Source organism: Topomyia yanbarensis, chromosome 2 (assembly GCF_030247195.1).
Source record: "Topomyia yanbarensis strain Yona2022 chromosome 2, ASM3024719v1, whole genome shotgun sequence".
Classification (NCBI taxonomy): Eukaryota; Metazoa; Arthropoda; class Insecta; order Diptera; family Culicidae; genus Topomyia; species Topomyia yanbarensis.
This window is the reverse complement of record NC_080671.1, coordinates 100,787,724-100,802,106: the sequence shown is the minus strand read 5'-3', so window position 1 is coordinate 100,802,106 and position 14,383 is coordinate 100,787,724. Positions and strand designations below refer to the sequence as shown.

General features: G+C 39.9%; 1 protein-coding gene across 3 annotated transcripts in view; it reads left to right on the top strand.

Moving 5' to 3' along the window:
* LOC131679013 (tyrosine-protein kinase Mer) overlaps nucleotides 1–14,383 on the top strand; it is a 424,032-nt gene that overhangs the window by 361,446 nt on the left and 48,203 nt on the right. For all 3 annotated transcript variants that reach the window (XM_058959521.1, XM_058959522.1, XM_058959523.1), the window contains one exon: nucleotides 4,267–4,394. In XM_058959521.1, the coding sequence (XP_058815504.1) occupies nucleotides 4,267–4,394 (128 nt within the window). The remainder of the gene's footprint in view (nucleotides 1–4,266; nucleotides 4,395–14,383) is intronic.

The window sequence follows — 14,383 nt, the reverse complement described above, 5'->3', positions numbered from 1 at the left end:
GTATGGGGCTGTCTTCATGATGATAATAGATCAACATTAATCCAAGATCTTTGCGACAATTTCAACATGACCATCTTAAACACGGGAGAAATGACGTGGATTCCTACACCACCAGCACGCGCAAGCGCGTTGGATTTATCGCTATGCTCGACATCGCTACAGTTAGATTGCAGGTGGAAGGTGATCCCTGATCCCCACGGTAGCGATCATTTGCCTATCGTGATTTCAATTGCTAACGGTTCAAGACCATCGGAAACAATCAATGTCTCGTATGACCTCACACGGAACATTGATTGGAAGAGTTACGCGACCGCGATATCCGTTAAAATCGAATCCACTCAAGAACTTCCTCCGGAGGAAGAGTACAGGTTTTTGGCTGGCTTGATTCTCGACAGTGCGAATCAAGCTCAGACTAAACCAGTACCCAGCGCGAATACCCATGGACGGTCTCCCACCCTGTGGTGGGATAAAGAGTGCTCAGAGCTGTACGCGGAAAAGTCCACTGCATATAAGGCCTTCCGGGAAGACGGGTTACCCGCTAGCTATCTACAGTACGCGTCGTTAGAAAGGCGAATGAAGAGTCTAATGAAAGCCAAAAAACGCAGTTATTGGCGCCGGTTCGTCGACGGGTTAACGAGAGAAACAGCGATGAGCACTCTTTGGGGTACGGCTCGACGTATGCGTAACCGTAATAGTACCAACGAGAATGTGGAATATTCAAACCGTTGGATATTCGCTTTCGCCAAGAAGATCTGTCCGGACTCTGTCCCGGTACAGAAAACGTGCCGCGCCGCGTCTCCTCACGATACCGCGAACGAAACACCGTTTTCGATGGTGGAGTTCTCACTTGCTCTCTTATCATGCAACAATAACGCCCCAGGGTTAGACAGAATCAAATTCAACTTGCTGAAGAATCTGCCTGACACTGCAAAAAGGCGCTTGTTGAATTTATTTAACAAGTTTCTTGAGGGTAACATTGTCCCTCATGACTGGAGGCAAGTGAAGGTCATCGCCATCCAAAAACCAGGAAAACCAGCCTCCGACCACAACTCGTATCGGCCGATTGCAATGCTGTCCTGTATTCGGAAGTTATTCGAGAAAATGATCTTGTTTCGCCTCGACAATTGGGTTGAAGCAAATGGCTTACTGTCAGATACACAATTTGGCTTCCGCAAAGGCAAAGGGACGAACGATTGCCTTGCGTTGCTTTCTACAGAAATCCAAATGGCCTATGCTAGCAAAGAGCAGATGGCATCAGTCTTCTTGGATATTAAGGGGGCTTTTGACTCAGTTTCTATCAACATTCTGTCAGAGAAGCTGCACCAGCATGGTCTTTCGCCAATTTTAAATAACTTTTTGCTAAACCTGTTGTCTGAAAAGCACATGCACTTTTCGCATGGCGATTTAACAACATCGCGATTTAGCTACATGGGTCTTCCCCAGGGCTCATGTCTAAGTCCCCTGCTCTACAATTTCTACGTGAATGACATTGACGATTGTCTTGCCAATTCATGCACGCTAAGGCAACTTGCAGACGACGGCGTGGTCTCTGTCACAGGGCCCAAAGCTGCCGACTTGCAAGGACCATTACAAAATACCTTGGACAATTTGTCTGCTTGGGCTCTTCAGCTGGGTATTGAGTTCTCCACGGAGAAAACTGAGTTGGTTGTTTTTTCTAGGAAGCGTGAGCCGGCGCAACTCCAGCTTCTATTAATGGGTGTAACGATCAATCAGGTTTTCACATTTAAATATCTCGGGGTCTGGTTCGACTCTAAAGGTACCTGGGGATGTCACATTAGGTATCTGAAACAGAAATGCCAACAAAGGATCAATTTTCTCCGAACAATAACTGGAACATGGTGGGGTGCCCACCCAGGAGACCTGATCAGGTTATACCAAACAACGATATTGTCGGTGATGGAGTACGGGTGTTTCAGTTTCCGCTCCGCTGCGAACATACACTTCATCAAACTGGAGAGAATCCAGTATCGTTGCTTGCGCATTGCCTTGGGTTGCATGCACTCGACCCATACGATGAGTCTCGATGTGCTGGCGGGCGTTCTTCCGCTAAAAAATCGATTTTGGGAACTCTCATATCGATTGCTCATCCGATGCGACATTCTGAACCCGTTGGTGATTGAAAACTTCGAGAGGCTCGTCGAGCTTAATTCTCAAACCCGATTTATGGCCTTGTACTTCGACTACATGGCACAGAGCATTAACCCTTCTTCATATACTCCCAACCGTGTTCGTTTCCTAGATACTTCTGATTCTACTGTGTTCTTCGACACATCCATCAAGGAAGAGATTCGTGGAATCCCGGACCATATACGCCCGCAAGTGATCCCCAATATATTTTATAATAAATTCCGAGAAGTCGACTGTGACAAAATGTTCTACACTGACGGATCAAATCTCGATGGGTCCACTGGCTTCGGTATCTTCAACAATACTATCACCGCTTCATTCAAGCTCAATGATCCCGCTTCAGTTTACGTCGCAGAGTTAGCTGCAATTCAGTACACCCTTGGGATCATCGACACTCTGCCCACAGATCACTACTTCATCATTTCGGACAGCCTCAGCTCCATCGAGGCTCTTCGTGCGATGAAGCCCAAAAAGCAATTCCCATATTTCCTGGGGATGATACGGGAGTCCTTGTGTACGTTATCTGAAAAATCTTATCAAATTACCTTTGTTTGGGTCCCCTCTCATTGCTCTATTCCGGGCAATGAAAAGGCCGACTCATTAGCAAAGGCGGGCGCATTAAATGGTGACATATACGAAAGACCAATCTGCTTCAACGAATTTTTTAGTATTTGTCGTCAGAGGACACTCAGCAGTTGGCAAACCTCGTGGAGCAATGGTGAACTTGGACGATGGCTACATTCCATTATCCCAAAGGTATCAACGAAGCCTTGGTTCAGGGGGATGGATGTGGGTCGGGATTTTATTCGTGTAATGTCCCGACTTATGTCCAACCACTACACCTTGGATGCGCATTTGCGGCGTATTGGGCTTGCGGAGAGTAGTCTGTGCGCTTGTGACGAGGGCTATCACGACATCGAGCACGTTGTCTGGGTATGCGCCGGGTATTTGGACGCCAGGTCTCAGTTAAAGGATGCCCTTCGGGCCCGAGGTAGACCACCCAATGTCCCAGTCCGAGATATGCTGGCAAATCGTGATTTCCCCTATATGTCCCTTATTTATACTTTCATAAAAACGATAAATATCCCAATTTAGCCCCTTTCTTTTTATTTCTCGTTTTAGAAGTTTTCTCCTGCCTTTTGGGACCGATCAGCTCCAGACTGCAACTATGTAACCGCCGTCGCACTTACCACTACGGAAACTGAAGCGAGAGCGACTCGAGGTCCGATGACTTTTGAAGGATTCCCCGCGGGTCCGAAGAATACCATCCGCCAATCCGACCTACTAGACTGAGGCGCTAATTTGTCTCGCTGATCTCCCGTTTGCCCGAAAGTTGCAAGTTTTGCTCTTCTCTCCCGGTCACCATCTACGCTTTCTCTCCCCTGTCCTTGATACAACTGCTTCTACAGCCCCCTCTGAATATCTTGACCAAGCATAAGTCTCCGCTAAAAAAGTTCAAATTTGTATTCTGTATTCCTAGTTTTAAGATAGTTGTAATTTTACCTCTTTGTTAAAACTATTGTCCCCCATCTTGTAAATAGAATTGTATCCCTAGTTTTAAAACATCTGTGAAATTTTTCATAAATATTTGTTCCCCCTTTTGTGTACCAAACTATATTGTTAGTTTTAAGATAACTGTAAATATTTCCTAAAAAACTATTACTATTGAATTCCTTGTTTTAAAATTTTTCATAAAAAAAAAATCTTTTGCTCCCTCTCGTGTATATAGAATCTTATTTCTAGTCTTAAGATAGCTGTAAAAATTTTCTTTAAAAAAAAAATATATTTCACCATTGTAACCTCCTAGTTTTAAAATATCCAAAATGTAAAAACAAAAGAATTTGGCACCGCCAAGCTAACGCATTTGTGCCTATCAAATAAACGAAATGAATAAAAAAAAACACTGAAGGTAGTATGATTCTATCTAGAATGATTAAAAAGTTGATTTATTGATGTTAGAGAAATTAGAACCACCCTAACTGTTAGCTCACGAACTATGCAAACTTTCCCAAAGGCACTTGTCTGAAAGGGCCGATATATATTATTTGATATTGTGATGCTGTAGCGTACCGTTACTTACCTACTCTAATGGGCTTTTTATCCCTTTTACTCTGATAGTACATCCTGTATGCCGTCGTCATTTTGTGCATCGTAAGCGGATCGGTGTGGATGGCGATTATATGTCAACGTAGAATCAAAACACGGCGCGTAGCCCAGAACTGGCGCGAGGTGTACGTTACTGCTAGGTAAGTTGTTGACAGATGGAATTGTATGATATACAATATCTTGTAAATAGTGTAATGAACTTAATAACAATGTTCGTGGTTGACGAGAATGGGAAATATACGAACGATTCTAATTCTCAGTTTTATTGGCGATATTCACCGCAGTTCTGATATCCGATTAGTTTCCAATTGAGGCGATATACTGCTCACTAGCCAAACCGTAAATTGAAATAGTTCGTAAATAAGTGTTTGTTATTTGAGATTGAGTTCGAAAAAAGTTCGCCCTACTTTCGTATTAAAATGCGTTTTGTTATAGCAATTTATAAAATTTAAAAACACAGTTCATGATTAAGGGAAGGTTCCCATTTAAATGACCGACAAGATTTTGGTGGCCCAATGAAATAACACAGAAGGAAATAGTTTTAGCATTCCAAAAGCTGATATTTTCGCCTTCATCTACATTTTTTTCAAGGCGAAAAAAAATAAATAGTGCCGTTGGTGACATTCGGCCTACGGACACTTGATACACAGACTAGCGAAGTATCAAAAATGGCGTTTTGTGAGGGGAAGTACAGAGTTCTATGCAAATGATTTCACTCACACTACTTGGGGGTTTGTTTTCCTCCAGCTGTCAGTTAATTTAAATGTTTGAAATCGCTTGCCTAAAGTATTTATAATGGTGTTTAAATACTCTGTCACTGTGAAACTTATTCCGGAGACTACAATACCGGTTGGGTTCGATCCACCAGGCAAATAATCCGACCGGAAAGTTTTTTTCGATTCCTCCAGCTATCAGAAATTATGACAGGTGGAGGAAAACAAATCATTGAACAAACTAATATAGGGTTACCAACTGTCCTTATTTTAAAGGACATGTCCTTATTTTCCAAGTTTTTGGAAAGCGTCCTTATTTTACTTCAAATGTCCTTAATTTTAGTCTCAAACCATTGCATATACAGGGTGGTTCAACATGAGGTTTTCAACAGGGCATTTTCTAGTAGTTAACGGTTACTAAATGCAAACTGTCATGCTATTTGTAGTTTAGTATTGTTTGCTATTTCATAATGGCTTTCCATTTACAAATTATTCAACTACATTTCGAAAATCAGCGATCTGTGAGAGATGTATTTAGTGCACTTCGACCATAATATGGTCGACATAATCGGCCAACTGACTCCACTATTCGCCATGGCCAATCAAAAAGTAAGAGTTTCAGCTCTCGTTATTGGATGATTAGCGAACAAATCGACCACATCCAGAACGCGGCGAAGAAAACATATCGGCGGTGACATCCCCAAGCATTGGAAACCAACACTACTCGAGTAATTAGCCAGATACCACTTGAAATACTCGAATCTGTAATCCAAATTTGGACAAGTCGAATGGACTACCACGAGCGCCAACGTGGTCATTATTTAAAAGAAATTGTTTTCAAACAATAAATGGCAAAAAATGTTCTTTCGATTGACAAACATTTTGCGATTTATTCCATTTTTCAATTTTTTTTGCTAGATTGAAAAAAACGTCATGACGAATCACCCTGTATTAAATTATTCAGATCAACTTTATTCCAAGAGAATCAATTTCAATTGTCAATTCCTTCCAGTGATTTTTTTGTTAATGTATACTCTCCGCGACTCATTATTCTATTCTATTCTAACCCTTGCACAGCCAGTATTGGAAAGCATCCTGGAAAACACTACAGTTATTCTATAGTGTTTTTCTTGTCAATATTAATATTTGAAGCATATTTTCATATGTCGCAAATATTAAACCGGCCAGGCCTACTGTGCAGAGTTTGGTTTAAAGATGTTTCAAAATTCAACGGCAATCAAATTATTCAATTAATGAATAATTTGAATGACAAATCGTTTTGAAACTTAAACGAGGAAGAAACGAGGACAACCGTACCAACCGTTTCCGTTTAAAAGGGATATGATAAATCGTTAAGAGTGACTTTGCTAAGAAGGTTAATGCCACTCCTTTGGTCCTTTGGGATGGGACAGAGGTATTTACACCTTGCCCTGGCTGTTAAGCCTAGAATAAAGCGCCTTTACTCGCTCTAAAAATGATGTTTAGATCTTCTTTAAATTTCACTACTCGACCTGTATCTACAACAAATAGGCGTACCTCAATTACTTTCTGTGTTCATTATCAAAACTGCGTTTTGTCTGGAAACGACACTTATGACGAACACAAACATGCATGAGCCGCACACGTGCTATAGGCACAGTTAATCTTTCGTATTTGAGTGAAACCATTCCATTAAACACATCCACGTAAGTGCAAATTATAAATACAAAAAGAAGAATCTCACTAGATTGTCCGCAACACTTGTCGTACCATTCTTCATCCAATATTGAACGCCATCACTCTGACCATTCCCGCTACCGGAGACGTTATTCAGGGATTTACCTTATTGCTTGATTGTTGGAGAGGTCAGGCAATTATCCTGAAACAATACCTTTAATTCGTCCTTCGAAGGCATTTTTCCAACAATTTGCTGTGATAACTTGAGGAAGTCTGCGTCCGTCACCAACAACTTCGCGTTCCTGGTCGAACTGATCACGGAAGCTTCCATCTTCGCTATTCCGGGATATTAATTGTTGCTGTTTAAAGTGGTCTCCGTCATTGTTATCTATCCGCTGGCCATCTTCGCTATCTCGATGCAATGACTTCATATTCCTCGGCGAATTAACTAATTAGTTCAAAATATCTTTATTAACAAGGACTGAATTTCGTAGATGAAAAAAATGTGACAGGTCGTGAAAACGTGTCTAGTTTTCACCAAGCCTACTATCCATTCTGTATACTCTCCGCGACTCATTACAACCAAAAGTTGTTTTACTCAGAAGTAATCAAAATTTGTTGGATAGCTCAATAGGAGGTTTGGCCAAAGTGGTTATCTCCGTTCAGTATTGGCACTACACCATTCTAATTTGTCTCGATCGAGATACAACGTCCCAGTTCAACCGCTGGAAAATTAGCCAGAATTCCGACTGTTTTTTCAGGATTCTCGCTCAAGTGACATAACTGCCATAACATTTGGTAAGAATGTCCTTAATTTGCTCACAGTCCATTTGGTAACCCTATAGACTAATACAGTAACAGATTATCAAGTACTCTATAGAGTTCTACGCAAATCATTTCACTCACACTACTTGAATTCTTGTCGCTCGGTCTCACGAACACTTCTGCAGCTTCCTGGTTGAAAACAATCCCATTTGATTTTGCCGTCTTTGTTTATTATTTTCCACCAGCCAGTGATGTAGTGTTTGTGTCATGTGACGTGTACGTACATGAGCCGTAGAAAAGTCTCTTGGGGGTTTGTTTTCCTCCAGCTGTCATATGTAAAACTGTCAGTTAATTCAAACGTTTGAAATAGCTTGCCTAAAGTATTTATGATGGTGTTTAAATGCTCTGTGTCACTGTGAAACTTATTCCGCAGACGTACAATACCAGTTGGTCGGGATAGTAGATACAGAACACTAGATTAGGATTGTCGCTGTCATCAGTGGTAGGAACATCAATGCTTTGATTCCGGGATATACCTGTCAAATGGGCCAAATAAAAAAAGCAAAAAAATAATCCTCTATCGTCGTTTCATAGCGACTAATCATTTTTGTTTCTTTTAGCCAGCAAAACAATGGCCATTCTTGGCTAATGTGTTTTCACCAATTAGAATGTACAAATTGTCTAAACTTGTACTGAATTTTGATAAATTTTGATTTCCTTGTGCGGTATATACAAACTCTGTCATTTCATAACAATAACAGTCGAAAATTTACACCGAGAAAATTCGTTATATTGAATATATTGATTTCACACATAATTTTTTTGTAATTTGTAGTAGCACATAAAAATTATCTGTCACGCTTAGATATCATGTGAAAATTAATAAAATTATAATAGTATGCCACATAGACATTTATTTCATAGCAGATATCGCATCATTTTTCTGTTTGCCTCTCGTTTATTCTGCTGCAAATTGTATGCATTGGACGTTTTCGGTCTTGAATGCATAAAAATCACAGCAGAATAAACGAGACTGAAATTACTAATTTGAAGTTCAACTAAACTGTTTGTGATTACAAGCAGGCCATATTTTTCAGCGTGTACCAAAAGTATGGACCAAAGACTTATACTAGAGAGACTTTCGATACTTTGACAGATATATACCAGAAGCAAAACAAACATGTTCCGAGGCGGAAACAATGGGAACACCAGCGACAATCCTAATCTAGTGTTCTCTATCTACTGTCGGGATACACCATGAAAACAATCCGACCGAAAACCTCTTTTCGATTTGTTTTCCTGCACCTATCAGTACACTGTGACAGGTGTAGGGATGTCCGATTTTTCCAATTAATCGATTAGTAGCTAATCGATTATTTTTTACATTTCTATTAATCGTAATCGATTAAAACCAAGAAATAATCGATTAATCGAAGTAATCGATTAGTTTAAAAGTTTTTCTGAGAGCAGTAACAGAAAATACAAAACGTCCATCTCAATCTGATTATGATGATCGTTCACTTCGGTATACAGTAGAATTTCGGCGAATGGCTAATACTGGCTTCACAATCTTCTACACAGGGCCGTCTTTAGACTACTCGGGGCACCTTGGCACTATTGAGCTAAGGGCCCCTTTAATTGAATTGGTATAAACAGCTGTCGAGAATGAGCATGATCCAAAACTGATTCCCAGCATCAAAGAATCACTTCTACCTCATGCCATGCTGAGACACTCTTTCATATTTGAGCCAAATCAGTCAACCGTGTCGAACATATTCAATAAAATATAAAGTGGGATTCAAAGTTTATGGAGAACAAAGACTATTCCAGATTTTCACAACCTGATGTCCAAATATTGTCGAAAAAGAAAGATAATCTGAGTGCATCTTAAAAAGTTATTTGTTTTCCTGACCGATCTGACCTGTAGTAGCAAACGGCCTAACACACTATTTGCGGCGGTGGGAGTTCGAACTCAGGTGAGCTGCGTACAGTGTAGCTGACCTACCAACTACGCTATAGTCTTCCCAGATGGTGTAATCTGACCACCCAACCAGTATTCCACTTTGCTTATAGATGGCCGAATTTAATATAATAATAACAGAATCCCTATTGAACAAACTGTTGTGTCGAAGACAGCCATAACACGATCTTTATATACGTGGTGTACCAAACGTTGCACTGTTATTAAAAATAAATTAAAACTTGAATGGAAATGTTGGATTGACGTTTGAATTGGTTCAATAGTGATGAAATGCTTCGTTTCCTGCCGCTCTGATGCTTTTTAAAAATTTTGATCACACGGGATACGGTGCAATGCGTGATTTCGAGCTGCTACTGATCTGAGTGAAGCAATTTTTTAAAATATAGTCTTTAGAATTATTTTATATTCATGCTAAATGTGGGCCCCCAAAATCTCGGGGCCCCTGGCCTTGGCCCAGTCTTCCCATGCATAAAGACGGAATTGCTTCTACCAAGTTTAATTTAAAGGATCCTTTATCAGAATTCATAGAACTTCTCATGGATCTAGTATCTGTTGGAGAGACGCATATAGTGTACCTAAACCTCTCCTTCTCTTCAGACAGTTTGTGGCCGGTACTGTTTTAAGCCTTTTCTTGCTTGAACTCAAGACAATCTAAAAGTATTTATAGAGCGAATCCGGCACGAATGACAACGTTCAATTCGTAATCCCGCGGTTGATCTAATCTTTCCAACTGATCTGTTCAAATTATTCAAAGATATGATCGTGAATGTAAGACTTCCAAAAACGTAAGTTAATGGTGTTTCAACACCCCCTAGAAGTGAATTTCAAAGTTACAATTGGCAGCACAATATATTGTTGCTCTTTGACCTATGAATTTCAATGCTAATTAGTATTTTTGGTTAAGTTGTAGTTTGAAGCCGCTTGTCGCCAAAATGGAATAAATAAACTAAAATTAAAATTTTACGCGCATTAAAAAAATTAATCGACCAATAATCGACGCTATCTAATCGATTATCCGATAATCGTTAAATTCGTTAATCGATTAAAAATTAATCGATTAGTTTCCATAATAATCGATTAGTTCGATTAATCGAGAACTAATCGGACATCCCTAGACAGGTGGAGGAAAACAAATCGCGAACACGCTAATACAGTTACTGATTGTCAAGTACTCTATAGGAGGGAACTAGAGTCTGTATACCGTACAGAGGAATGCGCAACACTGCGTAGAATACAGACTATTTATTTTTTTCTGGCAACCGGAATATTTGCTGTAACTTTTTGAGTGACTATGATCAAATCACAAAATAAACTCATACTGAATGAAAAATTAAGCAACTTTATCGTGGCAAACGGAACGCGAAAACCATTTCAGCGAAAACCATTTCGGATATTAATCTACCCTGTCAAACTAGTCCGGAACCGGTTCGGACTTCCAGTATGAATTCCAGCTCAAATGCATCAACCGATAGAGACGGAATCGGTTGTTTTCTTTGAGCAAGATTCCATACTGAATCCATTCAGGATTTCGAACCGGTTCCGGAATGGATTTGACGGATAGTTAGGATAGGTTGGTGTGGCGGCGCTAGTGTTTATTGTATATTAATTCAAATGTTTACATACGTTTTTTAAATATTTTTGTTCGATCATGGATGTCTGTTCTCTGTGGAATTTGAGTCAACCCAGGACTCAGGTTATTTTAAGCAGATTTTTCTCGGATGAACTGGATAATCGAATAGAACAGTAACAAAACCATGTCACTGTGACAGAACAATAATCATTTGCAGTGAAGTCCAGTGTTATACTATAATACCAAAACAAGACTTTTACAGTAACTAGGGTTGGCTATGTGTTGATTTTTATTTTTTTAATGTTATTTAGCAAAACATTTTGTTCCACGCATTTAACATTTAATGCTAATTTACTGAATCATTGTTTGTTGCAAAATAAAATTAATTGTTACTTGAAATTTTAGTGTAAATATATTGCAAAAACACTGCTTGAATAACGTCCAACTGCTCTTCAATGTAAAGAAAACTTGAAGTTGCTTTCTTTATCATGGTTCATATCTGAAATTCGTTCATCATCTTATAAGTTGGACGATATAAAATGGTTAACTTAACCGAAGGCAACCGTAAATCAAACAAATCAAATCAGATCAGATCAAAAAGAGTATAATGAACAGATGGAAGAAAAAGTAAACCAGGTGGTACCAAATCTAGTCTTGGTCTAAAATGTCTTCCTTTTTTCAGGTGGATCTTGTGAAGTTGGAGTATTCTGAAGATCTTTGACGATAGCGTGTTCGATAACTCAGAACATAATCTAGTGTACCATATTGCAGGATACATTCTTAAGAGGGCTGGATGTTGTTGGCTCGAATCAAAACTTGTCGAAAGTAAACAAAGTTCATTTCATATAGTCAAACTGGCGCCCAGGTGGTGAAATCGTTAGAATTCAACGGGGTGCTGGAGCGACTATAGTTAGAATCGGTTGTGTTACTGGCGCCAGAAAACGAATTAGAACCAGCTAGAATTCCGGCTCCTTTACGGTTGAACTTTTGCTGGGTTCCGGTCCCCATCCGATACCCTTCAGGAATCTCTATTTATGGGGTACCATTTCGATGCGGCTTAGAAGCATAACCGGGGCCTAGGAACCGAAGCGGCGCAAAGCCACTGAGGAGCCGCCGGGCGAGGTGGTCATCGATCCGCTATCGGAAGCAAGCGAACCAGTGATCCACTCGTTTGCCCGGCTTACTCAAGCATAGGGGCAATCCCTGTTTTAAGTCGGACAGCACGCGCAAAAGTGATGTGACATTGGGTGGTGGAAACAAAATAAAATTGGCAACGCTAGCAAAATGTAAACACAAATGAACACTCCGGATGAACCTATCGTCAATTGACATTTCGACGAGTTTTGATTCGAGCCAATAATATGGGCCCATATTATTGGCTCGAATCAAAACTCGTCGAAATGTCAATTGACGATAGGTTCATCCGGAGTGTTCATTTGTGTTTACATTTTACTAGCGTTGCCAATTTTATTTTGTGTCCACCACCCAATGTGGCTACGCCACATCGCTTTTGCGCGTGCTGTCCGACTTCGCTACCGCTCAGTCGGACTTAAACTAGGGATAGCCCCTATGTTTGAGTAAGCCGGGCAAACGAGTGGGTCACAGGTTCGCTTGCTTCCGACGGCGGGTCGGTGGCCACCTCGCCCGGCGGATCCTCAGCGGCTTTGCGCCGCTTCGGTTCCTAGGCCTCGATTATGCGGCTAGGCCGCATCGAAATGGTACCCCTTGAACATTCTAACTTAAATCGGTTGTGTCACAGGGGCCGGAATACGAATTAGAACCAGCCAGCATTCCGGCTGAGTTAAACTGGGAAGTTTAGTAAAATTTAATCTGGAAATAAAATTTTTTTGGCAACGCTCCAGCACTCCGTTGATTAAACCACCTGGGCGCCAGGTTGACGATATGAAATGAACTTTGTTTACTTTCGACAAGTTTTGATTCGAGCCAACAACATCCAGCCCAATAATATGGGCTCCTTAAGAATGTTCCGAAAAACTACTGTTTGTGAGGCATGCTTGGCACCATGCATTAGTACGATCTCATTTTAAAACAATTTACAAAGTATACTACACTTAAAGATTTTAGTGGAGAAGCACTATTGTATGTAACAGAAGTTTGTTTTTTATCGCGCTGGAGAGAATATTTCGAGACGTCACGAGTCTCGTCCCTTGTAATGAAAACGTTTCATCAAACCTGGCAACACTCATGAAATCGCTTTCCATAAATGTCTTTGAACAAGAATGTCGTAATATTCGCAATTAGATAATAGAGCGTTTTGTAACGTTCCGTTTGCGAATTTATCAACTATACAAAAAAGGGAAAATAAGCCTGATAGTCGTTCAATGGCACTGTAGAGATTCGGTGAATCAATTAAAATATGCATTCATCACGTTCTTGTTAACTTGCTGATTTTTGTAAGCAATATAAGAAATGAGAAAAGGTAAATATATAAACAAATAGTTTTTCACTCCTATTATTGTAATATTTTTCCTGGCAATAACAATACTCCCCTTGCGAGCACGCATGAGGGCATAGCTAAATAAGTATGTTTGCTTACTTTGTAAAACGTTTGAACCTAAGACAAGACGTGACAATAGGGAGGGCCGTTTTTGTTCCAATTTTACGTCAGAATGTTCCAGCTCCTGATTGGTTATTTCTGACTTTTTGCACCGTACGCAATGTTACTGCAGGGATAGTGAAATGATGGTTGGCAGTGTTGCTATATTTATAGGAAAAGATTGCCATTGCTTTTGACAAATAAAATTATAATCGCTAAAAAAGAAAAAAATGATTAAATTGATCAGAAATTGTGTGGCAAAGTAAAACAAGTATTTATCATGCATTTACCGTATATATGGTTGATTAACTTTAGCAAAAATAAGACAGAAACCACATAATAATCTACAAATTTTCAGAAAATTGTTTCATCAAACCATACTAAACACCCATGACATGGAAAAACTGTGCCCTTCATCAATATAGTAGAATAAAGATACAAAATATTGCCGGCATAAAATAAATTAACTAGACTCCATTTTTATTAATAAAAATAGCAACACTGTTCGGAAGATTTCGGCAGGGTGAAAATGTGCGAAAAGAAGAACGTCGAAGGAAAAATAAGAAGCCGATTGTCACGTCTTGTCTTAGGTTTGAACACTTAACCTCTGCCCAGTTGAAGGAGCTTTTACTGAATTTCGGGTTCGGAGAATTAAAGGTAACACGGTACTTTTTAGCTTGTAGACTAAACACAACTGAGAGGCCAGCTCTATATTCATTCGCGGTTTTATGCTTATTTCTGTAAGTGTCATTAAACACTGTAAACTGTATCTAATCGAATACATGGTTTTTGGATTCCAGTATAACAGTTACACTGAAACAAATATCTCTTCGGATGCTGATACAGCAGCTCTTCCCCCTAAGGGAGGTTTGAATTCATTTAAAGAA